The sequence below is a fragment of the Apteryx mantelli genome, chromosome 5, assembly GCF_036417845.1.
Source record: "Apteryx mantelli isolate bAptMan1 chromosome 5, bAptMan1.hap1, whole genome shotgun sequence".
Taxonomy (NCBI): Eukaryota; Metazoa; Chordata; class Aves; order Apterygiformes; family Apterygidae; genus Apteryx; species Apteryx mantelli.
In genome coordinates this window covers 12,650,796-12,671,603 of record NC_089982.1, presented here as the reverse complement: position 1 = coordinate 12,671,603, position 20,808 = coordinate 12,650,796, and the positions used below count along the sequence as shown (strand labels likewise).

General features: G+C 42.7%; 1 protein-coding gene across 1 annotated transcript in view; it reads left to right on the top strand.

Moving 5' to 3' along the window:
* The window catches only part of GPRIN3 (GPRIN family member 3), a 35,911-nt gene extending 15,483 nt beyond the window's left edge, over positions 1–20,428 (top strand). The window contains exon 2 of the mRNA XM_067297532.1: positions 13,549–20,428. Coding sequence (XP_067153633.1) covers positions 13,651–16,041 — 2,391 coding nt within the window. The 5' untranslated portion in view covers positions 13,549–13,650 and the 3' untranslated portion in view covers positions 16,042–20,428. The remainder of the gene's footprint in view (positions 1–13,548) is intronic.
* The last annotated feature ends 380 nt before the right edge of the window (positions 20,429–20,808 follow it).

Genomic DNA, 20,808 nt, shown 5'->3' with positions numbered 1-20,808 from the left:
CAAAGTTGATGTCCTTTCCTGGTGCCTCCCCCATGGTGTGTGGTGCTTCTGTCACCTGGTAAATGGAATTGTGAATATTTCTGGCTCAAATCCAAAAGTAATAGGGAGGAGAGAAGAGATGTCCAGCATTAGGCTCAGCATAAGGCTTGAAGGCCTGTTCTGGAAGATCCAGGCCTTGACAGGCATGGGAATGGAGCATCAGCTGGTGTAAACCAGCATGGCCTCACAGTGGTCCAGGGTGCTGTACCATTTCACAACAGGCAGAGTTTTGGCTTCTCTCTTCTCCAGTAATTGACTCTCAATATTATTATTAGCTTTAAAAGGGATTACAAAATAAGACATGCCAGCTCTCCAGTTCTGGTGCAGTGAAATCAGAAATATGGTAAAATAGCTGAGAAGAGAGATTTTATTGAACTAGTTTCTGGGGTTTACGTTACTGTCTCTTTAATATTTGCCATCTTGAGGAAGTATTTCTGGGTTTAGTTTGGTTCTGACACAGGTGGGGTTTCCCAGGTCTCAGACATTTACTAAATAAGGATTCCTCTTATAAGCATTGTGATTTTCAAGAATTTAGAAACAGAGAATATAATTACCATCTGAGCTGATGAAACACTACATTTAAAACATAGGATAAGAAGTTACAGGCAGTTTGCAGCTGGAAGGAGAGAACCACATTGCATCTACAAATATAAATACATACTTTGAATAAAGCATTGTTAAGAGACAGTTCTAATAAGAGGAAGGAGAGTGGTTCCTGAGATTGTTACTGAGAGAGAATTTTACGTTCCTGGGTTGCCTCCAAAGGAAATTCTGAAAAGCTATTACCATCAGACACCTGTGGGATAGACTACATATAATGAGTTGTTCCTAAAATATGCCATCATACAGCACAGCTGTTGGTGCTCTTCTTTGTGGCATAAAGGCTGAGGTGCTGAGAAAATGACTTGGTGAATGAATTGGCTTCTTCACTCGGGGAAGGTACGGTAGTCTCGTTGTTCATGCACATCCATGGGGGGTGCACATTCATGGGGCAGATGGAGAACTCTTCATAGCACTTCTGTCTTGAAGATTTCTCCGGTTACGGTGAATTCAGGCCTCAAAGTTAGTCAGTTAAGGTTTTGGGGTTGATTTTACCAATACAGAATTCATTTTGGTGGTGGTGGTGGTGGTTTTTTTCTTTGGGTGGGGGGGAGGTTAAGACAAGAGCCCGAACAATATATTTAGCTTGTTTTTGTCTGCTTAGATCTGCCATGAAGGAAGTCACTGTTATCAGGGAGGTTTCTCAGATGTGTTTTTTAACGTCATCTGTCAGGTCAGGGTGGAGACTGAAGAAGATGTGGTGTGTTTTGTAGGAGTAAGATTTTATCAACATATTCATGTCTAACATTTGCCTTCATTAGGTTTAAGTGGTTGGAAACCCTTGCACAGCTGCTGCACCATTGTGTATAATGTTAGGCCATTCCACCATTTTGGGGGGTATAAAGAGTTATCATGCAGCTTACTATCTGCAGGTTGTGTGATGTGTCATTGCAAAGTGTCATTTCCTCATCATTGCAAGGTGGTATCTGGAATGTATTATCCTGTCCCAGGTTGTTTGGAAACTCCTACCTGCCCCATGTCCTACAGGCGGGACCTCATCCGTTAAGATAATAATAATGAATTAGGCTATCTAGCTGTTGTCTCTGGTTTGGTCAGATTCCATAGGGGTAGAAAAGTGCAACAACATAAAGCCAGTAGTCTCAAGTAAACCAGAAAGAAAAGAGTCTGAGACTGAGATGACAACTTTTTATATAACAGTCCCACTGAAGTCATACTGCAAGCTTGTGTGACTGAGGTGAGCAGGCTTGAGTCCTTGGCTGGATGTACAGTTTTGAGTCAGTGCCCTCAAAAGAGCATTTACCAGCATTGTGAAGATAGCAGTGAATTGCTCCGATTTTATCTCTAAACACTGAAGGCTTCCAACCTGCAGCCATTTGGTTTCCTGCAGAGCCTCGATACATCAGACAAAAAGTGGCTGTAGCGTACTGTATTTCCTCTCTTGTTTTTTGAGAAAATGTGGAGGAGGAGGCAGTTTACTAAGATTATTTTGTTCTTTTGACTGTGCTTATTGTCAGTGATAGGCAGCCGTGGAGCAAAGTAAGAACGTGAAGAAACAGGAAGCAACTGCTGAGGTGAAGGCAGGAAGAAGGGATGATATTTTTAACTTTTTAAAAGAGCCAGTGTGATAGCGGTTTCAGCTGCTAGCCTCTTCATTCACATTGGTTAAGCTTCTTACAGCCAGGAGGCAACAGTAGACATGGTGAGATCATCATCTGCCTTTCTTAGGTTAATCACAGACTGCAGCAAACTTCTGTTATTGTAATGACTGGTTAGACTCTGCATCCTTCTTCTCTAATGACATGCAATTTGGGGTAGTTCTTTTCCATTAGGATAATGCTTGTAAATGAGAGTGGATATGTCCTTTGCCAGGTGCCTCTTATGTATATTATCTATTCTCTTCTTAATTACTGAGACCAGTGTCTTCATTAAAGTAATGATATATGGGGAAAGCTTAATTTTTCAGATGGTATGCGAGAGTTAAAAATTACAGTTCTTATGTTGCACAAAAAATGTTCCTCCTGCTGTAGGCTTTTCCAAGACAGAATTTCCTTACTTGCTAGGTTGGAAAAAAAGTGCTGCCACAATATACTTCTCTAGGCATGAAAGTGTAGTTAGAAACCAGCAAATCAGGCCTAATAACCAGGGTGCTACCACCACTGCTGCGGTTGCTTCTGCCATGTGATGAGTATCTACATTTATTGTACTGAGGGAATATTTTTAAGGAAAAGGTCATTGTAAAATTCTGGAAATTTGCATTCAAAGAACTGAAAGTGTGTTAGAAGTGGATAATATCCTTTGTCCCCTAGAGCCAGCCTTTCCAAGACAGGCTTACTCAGCAGTAGTTACGTTTTCCTGACCACACAAAATGTATTTTTTGTCTTGGTTTAGCTCCCGATAGACATGTCCACACAAAACCCACTATCCTGGTAGCCACTAGTTGACCCAGTCTTAGCAGAGAAAGCAAGAATTGCATGAACATTATACTTTCACCTCTAAAGATGAGCCCTCTGCTTTGAAATGAATTCGTGTTGGCACTGCTGTACAGGGAAAAGGTATTTATCATTGGCTATTGTTAAACTGTTCTCTGGAAAAACAGGGCTTTTGTTTGCCAGCCGTCAGTGTTCAAATGCATTCAGTTGCGTGAAATGCATTAATGAGGGGTTAGATTTCACCCTGATTTTATCAGGCAAAGATAGCAGGATAGATAAGGAATGAAATTCCCGCTTGGTTGATGGACGGTTTTGTCGCTTTCAAAATGAAACATGAAAGTGGTGTATGAAAGGTTCATACAACGCTCCTGTACATGTCCTTCAAACACCACTTTCTTCTTGCTCAATAATCTGAAGAAAAGTAGTGTAGCAGTGAGCTATCTGAAGTGGAGCCACCAGCCCGGTACGGGTAGCGCGTTGCTGGTTTTCTCCCATGTGTGCGTGTTTGTCAGGAGTGTGCATGCACATGTTCCTGTTGAAATTTGGGTTACCTTTGAAGTCAGGCTGCACTACCTTAAAAGTCACCTCCAGTGTTGGATACTGAAATAAAAAAGAATGTGTTTATAAATAGTGAGGTTAAACATAATAACATGTAATTAAAAAAGAAAAGACAAAGCATGTCCCTGTGGGTTCTGTCAACATGTCGTGTCCCTGCTAGGGTGACCAAGGATATGAGCTATGATTGTAGCTGTAGCTTATATAACTGTTACAGTTTACTGCCAGTTAGTGTAGTTGTTGTTTGATTTGGCTGTTTTCATAAAGCTATTTATCCTTCCCTTTCACCTTGGAGGAGAAAGACTGCCAAGCTCTTTGCGGTATTCTGTAGCAAGCCTGTTTTTTGGCAAGTAATTTTACATACTTATACACCTTGCAGAAGAAAGAATTTTTAACAAGTGCTGTAACCTTGGGAAGAGACTTGCACAGAGAGAGTCTGTCGTTGCAGCGTAGCGCTGTTGCCGGGACATAGGAATCCCTGCCATCTCCGGCTGTATGTGCTACCCTTTGGTGTGCTGAAACTGCAGGAGGGGAGGCGACCTCTATCTGCATTGCCTCCAGTAACACCAGCCAAGAGACTTTATGATTGAGGCCTAGCTGGGTGAGAGGCAGCGTTTGGTCAGAAAATGAGAATCATAAAGAAAATCCACCATTAGCAATGCAGTGGGTATAACTTTGCAAATAGGCAGTCTGTGCCTGAGACTGCCCTCTGCCAAGAGAAAGAACATTTTGGGAGCGCACAAGTGCATGAGGTGAGTGGGAAAATACAGAGGCAGGGTGGGAACGCAGGACAAAGGAGGGGACGGTGTGGGGAGAAGAGTGCGGAGACAACGCACATAGAAGATGAATTCAGGCCAGGACAGAAAAAGGGAGTTCTGCTGGAAATGCTGCTGGAAGCTCTCACCCAGCCCTCCTGTCGTTCCTCACAGGTCTCACAATGTGCAGAGTTGTTTTGAGAGTTCCTAGAGTCCTGTGATTATGTGAGGATCTCAGCTTCCCCAGAAAAAGACAGCTTTTAATCCATGAGAAAGAGGTGAACTTTGGAAGCTCAAGACTTCAAGGCCAACAAAAGACGCCACAGTTCTTAATTTAAGTCGGGATTTTCAGCCTCCTTCCCAAACCTTGGTTTCTAGTGCAGTGCTTGAGAATATATTTTTAAAATCTTTTAAATATTATTTTTCCATGCTTTAAAGTGTTTGAGTGCAGGGCGACTCCATTTTTCCTCTGAAAACCTGAGTTTTGCAAAACTGGGATGCTCATGTAATCCATATCCTGTCAGGCTCTGTTCCTCCAAAAACAAGCCATTCTTGCAGCACTTCCGCAGCACACAACAGCTTGTTGCCTTCAGCTGGAGTCAGATGGGAGTGAGCGCAGGAGGGGACCTCTTCAGAAGAGCAAGCCCAGCTTCTGGTGCCTGGGAACCTTAAGTGAAAGTTGCTGCTATTGTCATTGTAGCTATATGCATCAGGATAAAGAAAAGGATAATTGGATCTCTTCTGGCAGGAGTATTCGCCAAAAGAGTTTAAAAGCAAAATGAAACCAGCAGTGAACTTTGAGCCAGTTTACACGCACACAGAAGGTTTATATCATGGTGCTACTAACACCATGCAGGTCTGCATCAAGGCTCTGAGAACATGAGCTGGAGCTGGAAGTGGTTGTTGCTTTTACTCTCCTGGCAGAGGCGAATGGCTGCTGCCCACAGAGAACAGATGGGACATGGGCTAGAACATCCAGTCTTAGAGCAGAACAGTGGTTTTATTTCCTTTTAGATGGAAATCTTTCTAATCGAAGGGTAACTAATTATTTTGCTGCCAACAGGACGGTAGAGTTGAATCGAGCTTAGTCACCACACAGTTTCTATCCATCTATGATTATGGACCTGCCTACATAAAGCCAGTTACAGATAGTCACATGCTTCTGTCCCAGAGATGCCAGTGAGGTGCATGCTTGTCCCCAGACCATTTTGAAGCATTAGAGTGAGGTTCTGTGCAAGCTCTCAAGCCCTGACTCTCAGATGGACGTGTTAGCGCAGTTCTGCACTGATGCAGCCAAAGGATTTGGGCTGGTTCTCATGCTTTGACTGAAGTTGTAGCATGGATGTACCCCAAATCAGTTCTGGGCCCTGCTGGGCTCACTCCTTCTGTACCATTCTAGAGCTGCTTTACATTTTTCTAGTAATCCTTAGTTCATGCTAGGGATGGTGTCACTGATGTTTGCTTCTAAACCAGGATAAGCATTGTAGTACCAAAATTATAGATAATCCCTTGTGCTCACTGCTAAATACTTGAGAGTACTCAAGAGAGATCCAGTCTCTCATTGAGCTTTTTCTGCAGTCTGTTGGGTGCTGCACTTTTTGGGCTCACAGGAATTCAGCAAGAGTCATGGGACTACAAAGAACCTAGAGTTATGGAGAAAACATCAATAGCAATAACCAGTAAGCAAGAAGAATAGCTACTCGCCTAAACAAAATCTGACAATGTGATCTGCATGTGTTGCTGCTGCAGTATGAAAATATTTTAGATGCTGTATTTTAAATTGTATTGTATTTAAAACTAATCAGAATTGCTATTGCATCTAGTTGAGTAGACCAGATCATCTGTTACCTTACTGTGCACTCCTGGATATGTGTACTGAAGGTTTGGTAAAAAGCTCAATGAAATGAATGAAGATGCAAAGCATTTTGCTTTGCTTTGGATCAGGCTCAGAAACCTCTGTGCCTTTTGGTAGGGCTCGCTTAACCCATTTTCTCATATGCAGGGTGTGGCCAGCAGGCTAAGCTGAACTTTGTTCTTCTAAAGCAAGGCTCAAATACTCTGCACTCTGCAGAGTTTAGGGCTGTACCTAGCAGAGAGATGCAGGAAGAGAGAAGTCAGCAACCAGAAAAATATAGTTCTCCAACTTGTACAAAATCTTTCTTAGATAAATCTTTAGCAGCTGTCAAACTGATTGGCAGCCATCCCTTTTAGCAAAAAATAGTAGTGTTATTTTAACTGTATGCTATCTTCCCAGCATCTTGCCCTTGATTTTTCACCTAATTTTTTCCTGAGTTTATTGCCATTACAAAGCAAGCACAAGCGGAGACTGACATTTTTCTTCAGGAATTTCCCTCTGTTTTTCCTTTTGGGCTTGTATCCCATTTTTTCCTTGCCTTTTTCATTTTCAGCATTGTCTCTGGGCAGCTGTGCTAGCAGGCCTGTTAGGTGCTGCAGCTTGTATCTTGGTATTCAGGAGGAAGAGTATGTGAGGTCTTGTGAGGACGCCAAGCTGCTCTGCAAGAGTCCTGGTGTGGACTGGGTTTTCCTGGGGGCTGTTTGTGTGGTTTAGTCAGTAGTTTCAACTGATTTAGTTTTGCAGCTTGCACCACGGGTGGTTAAAGTGCTTCTTGCACAGGTGCTGGGGAAGGGTTCTAGAAGGAGTTGTGGCATTTTGTTTGGTGGTGTGCGTGTTGTTCTGGGGTTTGTTTTGGTACTAAAATGAGTGGCTAGATCCTCGGTTAACGGACTCATACAAATAAAGGACCTGTTCTCACGGTGCCTAATTACATTGTGGAACATATTGCCACAGGATTGCATATAGGCCACATATGTAATGGGATTTAATAAACAGATGTGTATTCATTTCAGAAGGTGATTAAAATGTTGACTTCAATTTAGAAAATCCTTAAACTTCCGATTGCCAGAAATTGGAGGAACTTACAGAGAGGGATCACTGTCTGTATGTGTGCTAGGACTTCAGGCTGGCCAGAATTTTGAAGAAGATCTGACTTTCTTCTAAAGCAAACTTCACCACCCACAGAAAGAATAAAAAAGATTGAAAAGCTTTTAAAGTAAAACTCCGAACAAACCTAGAGTTAAAAACTCACACACTAGAAATGCATTTTTTTATAGAGAGAAAACCCAAAATTCGGCTGGTGAGCTGAAACAAGGAGAGCTGCAGTTTAAGGCAGCAGAATAGTGTCAACAGGCATTAGGACAAGGTGAATAGCGAAGAAGAACAGAAGTGCCTTATTGCAGTGAGAGCAGCCTAGCAATATTCTGTTGTCCATCTGGATTCAGTAAAATCACGTTGTTGCTATCAGTTCACTGGATAGTGAGGAGGTAAATAGATTTTTTGCAATATCTGGTAAAATGTTACAACAGTTTTACTAACTGAATCAGCAGAGGCCAGTGAGAAGCTAAGCACCAGGTACAGTCACCTGCCTTTACATAGTGTCAGCACGGAGAGTGCTGCAACCCAGTAGTGTTTAACTTGTCACTTCTGCCATCCGCATCCATCTCTGTCTCTTCAGCCCAGACTCCCGCTGGATTTGGTAGTGTGGTCTGACTATCGCCTGAAACAGCAGTGTCGCAGGGAGGGAGGGAGGGTGCAATGACTGTGTCCGTAACGGCTACCTTGTGTCTGGTGTCTCCAGCACAGTTCCCTGCACGCTCAAGAGAACGAGCCTGAACACCGCATGCATTTTCTTGTGTGCAGCTGCTGGTGGCCTTACACTGTGTCTGTGATGTCAGTGTGATAAGCATATCACAAATGAGTCTTAAGGTTGTTGCCTGCATGCTAACCCATAAAAAAGCAATGCTCTTCTGTAATAACAGATGCTGTCTCCAGGTGCAGAAAGGGAAGCGGGGCTTTAATTGTCCTTTCCTTTTCCATTTACCTTTGCCCTTGGACCAAAGACTGCAAAATGAGAATTATGCATGCACCTTCTTTGGGAATGCCAACCCCGTCTCTTGTGTGAAGCACACGGATACTAGGTATTTATGTATCCTCTGTTTTTTCTTGCCTTCACGTGATTGTGGTGTAAGAGTCTGTTTCTTATCAACATCCCAAAGCATGTTGAAAGATGGAAGATCTGTATATCTTACATCTTATCCTTTCAGGCTATTTTAATCCCTTTCCTATTTTAATGAATGTGTCCTTGGTTTGCTCTGTCCCACAGATACTAAGAGAAAATAACCTGTTAAGCAAAGCTTTCACAAACAGAATAACTAATACCCTTTGACACTAGAGAAAGGAAGTTACAGCATATACAGAGAACAACTTAATGAGCTGGAAAAAAAACTAGCTGTAGAATTAAAAGAATGCAAGAGTATGTGTATACATGAAAGTTGAAGAAATACATTTCATGATTTACTTATTCAGTGATCTACTACAAATTAGAGCATCTTTTCCTTAGATTAGGAGACAAGAAGGGAGGCTGAGTTCCTGCTTCAGCAGATGTTTATCCGTGTGCTCAGTTCATGCAGTTTTATGATCATCTTCATCACAATCGGAGTAATTGGATGATGAGATTAGATTTGTTAGGAAACAAATATTTAGTTCTTGCATTTGTAGAGACAAGTATGAACACAGGAAGTCTTGGGGCTGAAAGAATGGAAAGCTGCTGAGAAACCAGAATGGGGGGGAGAAGGGTGCCTGATTAGCTTGGGAGCTGTTTTTTCATTGTTTTTCGTTATTTTTAAAATTGAGGGGCACTGGAGATTCTGGCAGTCTTATTTGTGCTTTTGCAGATTTTCAGATTTTTCAAATTGAAATGGGAGGCAGAATCTTAGTCTAGAATTTCATGGGAATTTCTTGTGTTGTTTTATTAAATGTGCAGACTTCTTGGTTTTGTTGAGATTCTTGTAGCCAGCGAGAGGGAAATTTATAATGCTGTTTTACTGGGGAAGGGAGGTTACTGAAATAAATGGAAGTTTCTTCCCATTGTAGCTTGAGATTAGCAACATTATAATAAGTTGCCTGGGAATTCCTTTTTTTGTTTTGTTTTTGTTTTCCATGTAGAAGAAATGCTCAGTGACAAGAGTCCCCATAGATCTGCTGGCCATGCAGGGACTCTGCCAGACCGTACAAGCCAAATGTAGACTTTGTCCAAATTAGAAACTTCTTGTTGCAAAAGGTCCAGGAAAAGTTCCACACTGAGATAAGATTAACACATTCAGGCAGGCTAATTTGGTCTGAATGAATAAAATGAAGGAGAATTGTGTTATAGAAAGTGTCTTCGTATTACTAAAAATTGATTTTGACCTTTGTGGAGATATTAATGTCACCTCCTAATAAAAGAAAATCTTGGATGATTGGTGCAGGTCGGACAGACAACGCTTGAAAGATTCCCCAGCAATCCTGATTTGTTTTGGCGTGTTTTTTGGTGTAATACGGAGTTTTATTTTTCTATTTCTTCTAGATATTTGCTTCAAGTCAGTGTTGGTGTGAATCCTCACTGCCTTGGCAGTTGGAGAGTGTGTGCACACTTTGCCCACAGGTCCCCACATTGTGTCTTACTCCCAGGCAATAATAAAAGTGCCTTTCTGATTCTGTAGTTAGTTGGGTTTGCTTGTTTTTCTCTTACATTTTCTTCTAATTTTTATTATTCCTTGACAAAGAACATTGTCAAAAAATCACCCCTTTTATTTACTCTGCTACAATGCTTTTGGCTTCTGCCATCAGAATAGCTTACTGAAGAGTCTAACAAGAAAATAGTTTCCATTTGTTTGACAACAAAGTCTTTAAAAAAATCTTATTCTCATAAGCTAATTTGTTTTCAGAGTAGTCCCATGCAATAGGAAACTCTCCAAGGTTCTCAGCTTAGACTAGAAAATTTCCTAAAGTACTTACTGGACTTTCATTTCTATATTATCTTCTTTTCCTTCTCCTGTTCCTTTCATTTGTGCTGTCTGGAGGTCCCAAACACGGAAGAGGTAAAGTGCTTTGCAGGACAGCATTTCTGGGCCTCAGTGAGCCTGACTGCAGTGTACATCTAGTAAAGATGGGAAGAGGAGAACAGGAAAAACGTCTTGTTGCTTTCGCACTCTTTGGCAGGACAGCGGTAGATTGGTGGGCACACCAGAGTGTTACTGTTCCCTCCGCACTCAAGGAAGAAACGTGAAGTGCAACACAGCCAAACACTGATGCTATTACTCAATCTGAAGAGTGCTACAAAGTTAGGGAAAATCACAGTATCTTTGAGTTATGCTCATGAACATGAACTAAGTCTCCACAAATCTGCTGCCAAGTGCAACATCCTCGGTGTTATGGGGTCAAGTGAAATGTCTGGGTTCCTCTCTGTTATCCCCCTTCAGAGAACAGGGCTGTACGAATTTGGTGGGGCAGAATTTCCTGGGCTGGCATTATGCCTTTAGGGGTAGGCAGCCATATTGCTTTTAATTAGCCCTTGTAACAGCCATTTACATGTATGTATTAAACCCAGCTTTCTTAATGATACTTCTTAGTGATGCTGCTGAAGAGGCAGTACACAGATTGGGGGAAATTCATGCTGGGGTTTAGATCAGAACTGATTTACTTAATTGAAAAATCAGGAATTGTTGCTCCATCGGGTGGGTCTCAGTTAAAGACAGTGTTCCAGATTGCAGGGTTGTCCTTCACAGGTGCTTCTAGCTATGGACCCAGAGGCCTGCGCTGGGATCAAGGTGGTTGGTAGAATTTACACATGACAACACAGGGAATTTCCTGCCATCTAGAGTGTTTGATTTTGGGCACTGTGCTCTTAGAGAGTTTCATATAGCGATGAGCCAAACAGATTTGCTCTGCCTTCTTTATTTCTTCTGAAACTGTGTGCCAAGTAAAATATCTCATTCTAAAAATATGGCTTGGTTTTGTCCTGTTGTTTGTTTAGTGGTTTTTAAATAAACTCTTGATCTAAAAAAAAGTGTGACCTGCCCTATTGTGTATACTGGTTTGGTTTGCATTGATGTTCAGAAAAGGAAAGAAGAGAGTAACAGAACTTGGAAAAACAGATGCCCAGAGCCATCTGTTCCTCTGCTCACGGTCATTAGACGTTCAGTCACAGTATGGCAGTGGGAAGTTTGGAATGACTTTTGTTTTCTTTAGGACTACACTGGTTGGCTTTAAAGTGAACACAAAATGAAATGAACACATCTTGTAGGTGGTCACAAACTCTCACAGATTTGCATAAACGTACTGTTTACCAAAAAGCTTAGCAATCATTCTTCTTGGAGGAGACCACTTTGGAGTGATACAGGACTGCTATCATGGATTCCCGCTAAACAGCTTAGTGTGCTTTGGGGGCAGGATCACAGTTTCCCAGGACTGGCTTAACCCAGCAGATTAGGTGTATCTGTGGTTGGATAAAGCCCAAAGGTACTTGAGATAAGAGACACAATGTAAAAAATACATTATTAATATCTGGAAGACATAAAGCTTCATCAATAAGTAATAAGTTGCAGTGTTTTTCTTTTCTTAGGAAAATAGGCTGTCTGTATTCATTTTAATTTTGCTTTTATTAAACACTTTTTTACCTTCTCTCTTTCTGTATACCCTGAGATGCTGGTACCCTGCGCCATTCTGGTATAGAGAGAGGAGGGGAGGGGGGAGGTTTTGTGGAAAAGGCTTACGCTAATAAGGCCAGTGGGGGGGGGGGGGTCTGGAACAGCTTCAATTGAGTGTAAAACTGAGCTATCACACAGCTCCTTACAGCAGCACCTTTTAAATAACATTGCAATGGAAACCCTGCTGTATGCCCAGAGACATGGGCACACAGAGGTAAAGTAGTTTTCCCATCATCATCCCCCTGGTTAACATAAAATTAATGTTCATTGTGTCTTCTGAATCCCACAAAGGCGTTTTTCTGGCAGCACAGACCGAGGAAAGCTTTTAAAAGAGGCTTAAAAACAAGATACACCCTACAATTTAAAACAAGAAGAATGGAGTGGGGTTTCATCACTGGCCACCACTGCTCTGCTAACACTAAGAGGGGATCAAGCTGTTGACCTCTAGCAGGATTTGAGTTGGGCAATGCTAAGCCATTTTGTAAACCCCAGTCAAAAAGCACATTTTGAGATTGACTCCTGTTTGAAGTGATAGTTTCTCTGCAGTCCTGGCCACATTTCAACTTGGATAACTCTGCTCCACCTGCTTAAAATCCTTCCCTACTGTTTCACTGGATATGACATTTTCCATTGCTTTGGGCCATTACTGTTCTGTGATGCTGCTGTTTCACTTCCAAACTGTTTCATATCACCTGTTCATAAATTGATTTCTAGATGGTCTGTGCCTGTGTTTTGTACATCAGTTTGTTACTCCTTCTGGCTTCCTTGTAATTATTTCAAAAGAATCTAAATGTGAAAACACTAAATATGCGCATAGCTCCATAGCTTTAGTAAAACCAGTGCAGTAGCTTCTCTTGGCATTTATCTACATCACTGATGAGGTTGTCTTCCCACAGTATTTCTTTCACCATAAGGTTTAATTTCATGCATATTAGTCTGAATTTACCAAAAGACATCTGTCTTTGGCGTTTACTGGTTGTCTTGAGTGAGCATTTTCCTGTTTATAGTGGATTTAGAGAAAGGCTCTCCATGAGGGGAAGGGAGAAGTGATGCACAGCAAAGGTAGGGCATCCGTGCAGGTCACAGAGTGGGTCTTAGGGGGAATCAGATCTATTCTCCACATACACACTGCAGGCAAGGTAGCTACTAGATCATCCTTTCTTCCACAGGTGGCTTGATAAAGAATTTTATCACACTAAGGTTATTTCATGACCTCTTGACGCTAAGTATTTTCCCTCAAACTACCACACAAAGACTGCTCCCCTTTCTGTTGATGTCTGCTTTCTCTTCATAGCTTTAGCATACTTCCATATGCGGTATTTCTTTTCCTTCTTCCTCACTTTCTGTCATTTTTTCAGTAATGTATCAGCAACAGGACAGCTTCTGTTGCTTTGACCGTAGTATTATCATCTTCTTCTGGATCTCAGAAATGAGAGATACTTGCAATCTCTATCTTTGGAAACTGAGAACCACTTAGGAGAGCATGTCCACCATTACAAACTGGAGCCAAGGGCTCAGCTTTCCATGACTTGTAGGCAGAATCAGGTGGTTCCCTTTCCCCTTTGCCTGCAAGTATCTCTCTTCAAGCTGTAAAATGAATTTGTGTTGGTTACTTTTCTTCTTAAATCTGTCTGCTGGTAACGCTATGTTTCTTTCATTAACAGATTAACAGGAAAGCTGTTGCCGACAGTCTGCCCCCAGTACAAAAACTGCCCTGCGAGACGACTCGTAGAAGCTGACAGCAAGCCACAGCTCCAAGATATTCCATGGGGACTGTACCAGATCCTCTGAGATCTGCCAGACTTTCCCCGGTCACCGCTTCTGAGGAGAAAGATCACCTGGGAGACCTGCAGTCTGCTAAGCACCAGCCCAAACAACCTAGTCGAGAAACAGCCAGCAATGGCTTTTCGTACACAGTGTCTGATTCTGCTGGAGTTTGCTCGTTTGACCTAAAATGCACCACAGCTGCCAACATTCAGACACGTGAGAAACGCTACGGGGATGATGCTAGCTGGCAGGAGGCATTTTCTGCTGGGCTCTTCAGCAAGGCTTCAGAGGGGCATCCTGCAGGTGTAGAGTCTGCTAGTAACTCGCAGCCAAAAGGCAGTAAGGAGCTGGCAGTGCAAGCCCTGACTGCAGAAGGAGCCCGTTCAGCAGGGCACGGGCCAGATATGATGCCAGCCCCCCAGAACTCCTGTCAGTTTGTGCAAAGCAGCCAAGCCAAGTCAAGCTCCCTGGCACAAATGGATGACTCTGCACTGAAACCTCAGGGGACTGATGATCAGCCAGCACTTGAGGTGTTAAACTATTCTTCCCCAGGCAACCCTATCAGGGGTAATGAGTCCTTTCATACTTCTCAGGCAAACATTCTGCAAAGAGGGGAAAAAGAAAAGGGAGCAGAAAAACCTGATCCTGCTGTGTGTCAGTCAGCCTCTCCAGCGAGGGACACTGAAGGTGATCTGAGGACAGGTCCACAGGTTGGTTCGGAGGCAGAAAGCAGGGCTGCAGACACTGTGCACTCATGTCCCACTGATCGAAGTGCAGTAGTTCAGAGCAACAAGTCACCAGCCCAGTTCAGACATGAGAGTACGCAGCCAGTATGCAATGCGGACATTGAGACAGTGAGTTCAGGCCTGACCCAGCTCTCCAAGTTCAGAGAAACGGGTACAATGACAGTTCAGACTGAGAACAGATCTTTAACTCAGGAAGCAGCAAACAGGACGTGGCGAGATGCTGAGGTTCAGGCCGTGGCCAGTGTGGAGAGCAAATCAGCTTCCACCAGCCCCAGTATCCTTTCTGCCTTCTTAAAAGGGAATCCTCCTTTGGAGGAAAAGGAGGAACTGCACGTCATTTATCAAGGCAGTGGGGGGCTGAGCCAGTCTGAACTTATTGACAGTTTGTCCTCACACCCAAAGTCCCCATGTTCTTCTGGTATCATGTCAAAATCGACCGTTCTTACAGCTGTGACCAATACAGCCCAAACCCAGGCTGTCAAATTGCAAAAATATTCTGGAGACCAATCTAACATGGCCTCTCCAGCATCAGCAGATAATACAGCACCTGCTCTGCCCTGCCCTCCTGCAGCTGTTACCTCCCAAGGGACATCTGTGGATAGTGCCCAAATGGTCTGTGCGGCCAGAGGCAGCCGGGATGCTGCTCTGGCGCCCTTGGACAGTCCAGTCCTGCCAAAGGCAATGCCTGTTGACCAGCTCGCAGTTAATACCAGTAATCAAACTCCATCACAGTCTGGTTGTGGTGAACCAAACACTATTTCAGCTGCAGTTGTCCCAGAAATCAAGAGCAATGTGCAACAGCTTGTCCAGGATGCAGGAAGCAGCCAGTTACCCTTACCCGGTAATGCATGTAGTGAAATCAAGCAGAAAGAGGTCCTGGGCAGCTCTGAGCAAAAACTCGTGCAGTGTAAGGGTGTGAATGAAGTGGAGGCAATTCCTATTCAATCTGTGGTCAAACCAAAGGAAGAAAACTTGACGGTGCTTGATCCTAAAGGAGTGATGAATGTTAGCAGTGAACCTGCTACTGTCAGCCTAAAGGCAAATTCAGAGGATACAGGTGAAAAGGGGCATGGCAGAGACCGAGGAGAGGTTAGCCAGGCTCTGAAGACCAGCGGTCGGAGTCTGCAGGCAGGATCAATACCTGAGTTAAGTGCAAGTTCTGCTCATGTCACCCCTCTCTTGGAGGCCTCAGCAGCTCCCCAGCAGCAAGGCCTTCAGGCCAAGGAGTCCAGACTTGAGCTTGATACAGCGGCTCTTCATGCTTCAGCTCAGGCTTTGCCAAATCTTGGGGAAAACAAAAAGCAGCCCACCCCAGCCATGGAGGCAAAAGTGCAGGTGAAGCAGTCCAAGCACGTCAGGGACGTTGTGTGGGATGAGCAAGGCATGACGTGGGAGGTTTATGGTGCTTCCCTCGATCCAGAATCCTTGGGAATTGCTATCCAAAACCACTTACAGAGACAAATACGTGAACATGAGAAACTGATCCGGGCTCAAAACACCCAGAACCGGAAATCCATTTCCTCGGATACATCCTCAAATAAAAAACTGAAAGGGAGGCAGCATAACGTATTCCAGTCCATGCTGCAGAATTTTCGGCGTCCTAATTGCTGTGTCCGACCTGCTCCTTCCTCTGTGTTAGACTGAGATGGTTTGCAGGGGTGGATAGATGTCTGCAGTGGTATAGAGACCCCCCCTCCCCTCGAGTCTTAAGTCCTGCTGTTCAGTTGTGCTGTTGGAGTTGTGATGCAGCACCAGTGGAGGTTATTACCCTTTGTTTCCCGAGTAGTCACTCCGTCATGCCTTTATTATTGCCACAGCTGGTGTAATTCCACAGTATGCCCCCACCCATCTACTGGCAGATGAAAAGCTAGGCACTTAGCAAAAGCACAGTTTTAATTTGCTGCAGGGAGAGCAGGACATTCTGATAAGGCATGAAGCAGAGAGAAGATTATCAGAGTTATTATCAGAAGTGATTTTTTTGCATCGCAAGGTCTTACACAAGGGGATAGGCTGGGGGGGGCTGGATGAGGTGAAACTAAGGTTAAACAGCTGTAAACAGCTAATGCTCTCCAACAATAACAGAAGACAACTTTCCTTACGTTTAAGTTACCCACATTGAGGCAAGTTTATGAAAAGGCTAAGGACATTGATCGCTGATCAGCCTCGCTACTGTTGATACTGTGGGGTGCAGTTTTCATGGCAGCCTGAGAGAGTCGGGTCTTCCCCTCCCATTGAAATGTAGAAGCAAGGAAGGAGTGAAGAACGAGGTTGAAGGATGGTCGCTTGGGAGAAGAAGTAAGTTAAGCAAATGGGATTTTGATGGCTAGAGCAAGAGGTGAGAGAGAGAGAGGTAAATTCTGTGGGCTTTTTCTCCCCTGAGTCAGCCACGCTTAAGATGTGTGGGATGTGTAAGTAGGCAATATGGACAGATAAGGTAAAACATGAGAGAGCACTTAACTAGATTTACCCGTGTCTGTCAGCACGGTGCTGTCACTTGCGCTGCCGAAGTCTGGCCAAGTCTTTCAAAAGCAGCGAGTAGTTCTGGGTTCTCCGCCTGAGTCTGGGTTCTCCAGTGCTCTGATTCTCCGACAGCGCTGAACACCTCTCTTCTGTAAATCACTTTTTAAAAACATGGACCTTTTCTTTCTTTAGAGATGTGTGCTGATGTTTTAAAGTAGAAGTAGGCTATGCTGTGCATCTGGGTCCATTAGCCTACATGTCTAGTGTGTACACTGCTCTGATTTTTTTTCCTTTAAGTCCTTGTCCAAATCTGTTTTTTTGTAGTAATAGTAGTAGTATTTTGATGCTTTTCTTGCTGCCTTTCATAAACTTAATGCCATTTAATTAGCCTGTGCATATTTTATGTTTTACCTAATTCTATCTATATTATAAAGCATTATATTGTTAACTTGAAACATTTATTTTACAGAAATACTGAACTCTTGAGACAATCTTTACTGTATTTCTAATGTTAGAGAAGTTACAGAATCTGCTAATAAAAGGTAGCTTAGTGACTGTTTCTCCAGACGTGTGATATACAATAATGTCTCAAATGTGTTTGTCACATTTCTCAGATTAATAATATTTTCCAAGCTGGGGAGTGTGTTTCCCACTATTTCTTTTTATCCATGAGAAGTTGGGGAACTCCTGCAGTTTGTTGAAAATTCAGTTTTCAATCCTGCAAGGCATTGAGGATTTGGATGTTGCAATCCTGCAGAGGACTAGAGTTAAATAGGAATTATTTTTATTCCATTAAAGATTTTTTCATGAATCATGATGATAATTTATTTCTGTCTGTAGTACCACACACCTGACTTACTGTGTAGATTATCTTACAGGTTTACACAGTGTAAATGAATTTTATTATCTTTTTTTTTTCCCCTGAGAAGCAGCCCTGAGGTGATACCTTTTTACTCAGGGGACCAAAATTTGTGAGTGTATCAACTGCTAGGCCTTCAAAGCAGCTGTTTGGGGACAATTTTTTCCCCAGCAGGGGGGTAAAATACTGTAAAGTTTCTGTAAGGCATAATATTTTAAACTAGTTCAATGAAAGCTGTTGCCTCTAGACATGATACTGAATTGACTCCTAATTTTCCTCTGGCATAATTGTAGGGTTTTTATGGCACATCCTTATTCCACTTCTGTACATTATTTTAAGTCATCTCCCACCTGATGCTGAATTGCTGAATCTGAAATACCACATTAGAGAGTATCTTCTCACATCTGCCTACGAAGAGGAAAGTTTTGTCTCTTTTGTTACTACTGTTTCCATCGCCTTCCTAGCAGTGTCTGAGATGTGAATTTCATGTGAAACTTTGTGTGGGATTAGTATTGACAGCATCATTAGGTAAGATTAGTTGACAAGTTTGGTGTCTCTTACCATGTTGTGTCTGTGCCAGCCCTGAAGAGGTTCCCAAAGTTTTCCATGGCGTTTGCTGTTTCCTGTCCCGGTCCAAGGCTTCGCGCTGCTCCTTCTTGTGCCTTCACCTTCATTCTGCCCCCTTCCTCTTTAGCTGCTGCCCAGCCTGTCTCCCTGTGAAAGTGTCCCGTGAACAAGCTCGCATCCCTCTCTCTGTCATCCTCCTTATTATAGCATTGTGATCCAGCTTACTCTGAACTGTCTCTTTACAAATGTGTTCAGTCTGAATATATAAATGGATTGTCATATTTTTCCAGAGGAGAATAAACGGCTATCGCGTATTCACCGATTTCCATGAACTTTATCCTTTAGCTCAAGTTCTCCGAAACATTTCTAAAATCTGTGTATGAGTTGCTTTATTGAGACTGAACTTCACTTGGCATTTATTAGCAATGGATGAGCAGTGTGCTGGACCCACACTGGAACTAACTCTTCTTCGTGAGAAATCAGAGGTCTCTCCTGGTACCCTGCAGCTGCTTCTAGCTGTGAGTCTTCACCAGCCTTGTCCACCCTCACCCCTCCACCCCAACTAACGTTTCTTCCAGGGAAATGTCACCAATACATACATACAACAAAATGCTGATGGGTAGATGCCGTACCAAGTGGATGCATCTAAACAACTGCGTGGGCATAGCTGGAGAAACTATAGTGGTCAGCAGAGCATCGTGCTTTTGTGTTCTGTAAGAAAAATTGCTTGAAAGACAAACTGAAATATGTTAATGACACTGTCTTGTGGGCACAAAATTCCAGCAAACGTTCACATCCAAGCAATAATGTGACAAAAACAAACGCATAAAAATGAGTCAATAATCACCAGCACATCTCATGTAAAATATTTTATGTTTTCACTTTGCCCTAGTAGGGCAGAATTTAGGCAACCTGGTAATTTAACACCAGATTATGTTTTCTCCTGCATGCAATGTCTAGATGACCACTTGAATCCTTGTAGGAATGATGCATGTTTCACCAGCAGCAAAACAGAGCTGTATCTTGGGTGATGATTAACAAATAATACGCTTGTGTAAGCGGTCTTGTACCAGCCAAGAAAGACTGTTGTTGGTGTCACATCAGTGTCAAAAACAAAAGCATGCTTGGATTGGTGGTAAGGCAGAGGGTAGGGGAAGACGATCTGTGTGCCTTCACTCCGTTCTTTCTCTGCCCTGTGATCAGAATCACACTGCATTGGTCGAGTGGTTAACAACCATGGAAATTCATTCAGGGTAACAAAAAGAGGCCTCAAAGCAGAAAGAAGTGCTTTGTCACTCCCAAGAGTTAATCTCTATGAAAAAAGAAAAAAAAAACTGGGTTGCAGCCTAGCCAGGTGAAGTAACTCTTAATTTCGGTTTGTTGCAAGATGAGAAAATCGTGGAGAAGAGCTAAAGGTCAGGAAACTGTTCTCTGTCGGCTCATCTTCTGGGAAGGTTGACATGACCGGAATCATTGTAGGAGTCCTTAATGAAGGTGGAAGGATTGCTTCTAATTTCGCTTCAGGAGCTTTTTACTAGGAAAGACAAAAGTGCATCTGTTTTGATGTTTCCAGTCAAACCTGAGTTCAAGGAGGTCCTTGATACAGGCAGTTTGCAGGATAGCCCTGATTTTGTGTGAGGCTGTGAAGTCCTAAACTGTCTGGGTGTGCTTAGCTGGTGTCTGCCAGCTTTGCCTTGTCTTGGGCAGCAGTGGTGAAGTGAAGTCCTGCCTCACTTCTGCTGACTTGTTTTGGAAAAAGCATAGGGAAAGAGCTGGAGGGGCAAGGAGGAAGGGAATATCTGTCTCACCATTTCAGAGCCAGAAACTGTCCCTTTGATTGTACAAGGAGGAATTGCTGAGAAGAATGAGGAGGGACCAAAAGAAAAGAAGAACTGAGGTGATGTAGCTACTTCACTAGGAATTCCCATTCTTATGTCCGCAAAGCCACCGTTTTGCTTAATTTTTGCAGTGCTCCCCATTTGTTCATTCTGAGCTCGCAGAGTTTTCATTTTTCTGGTGTTTCGCAGCCTTTAGGAATAAGAACATTTCCGAAGATTGTATATTTTGTTAATGTGCAGATATATACAAGTATGATTCAGCAAAACTGACCTAATAAACTAACTGGTAATACAAGTAAGCAAACAATATCTGTTTATTACCACTGCTATCACATAAGGGCTTGTAAAATGAACATTTTGGAGAAGTATATTCAAGGGATTCAGAAAAAGTGAATATATGCTTTAAAGATAACATGAGCATTTATCTTGAATTCCATTACTGTTTCTGAGTTTTCAAGTTAGTAGAAATTGAAAAGAAAATAAGGGTATGTTTCAAAGCCTGTTGAAGTTGATGGAAAATTCCTTTTGGCTTCCACTGGTTTTCGGTTTGGAAATATAATAGAAACTACTATATCAGTGTTTTATTGCTTAGCTTAGGAAATGCAAAGTTTGTATAAAAGTACAAATATTATTAGCTTATTAGGTTGATTCTCCTTGATTTTTTCCTGGTCTACCCCTTCACACCTT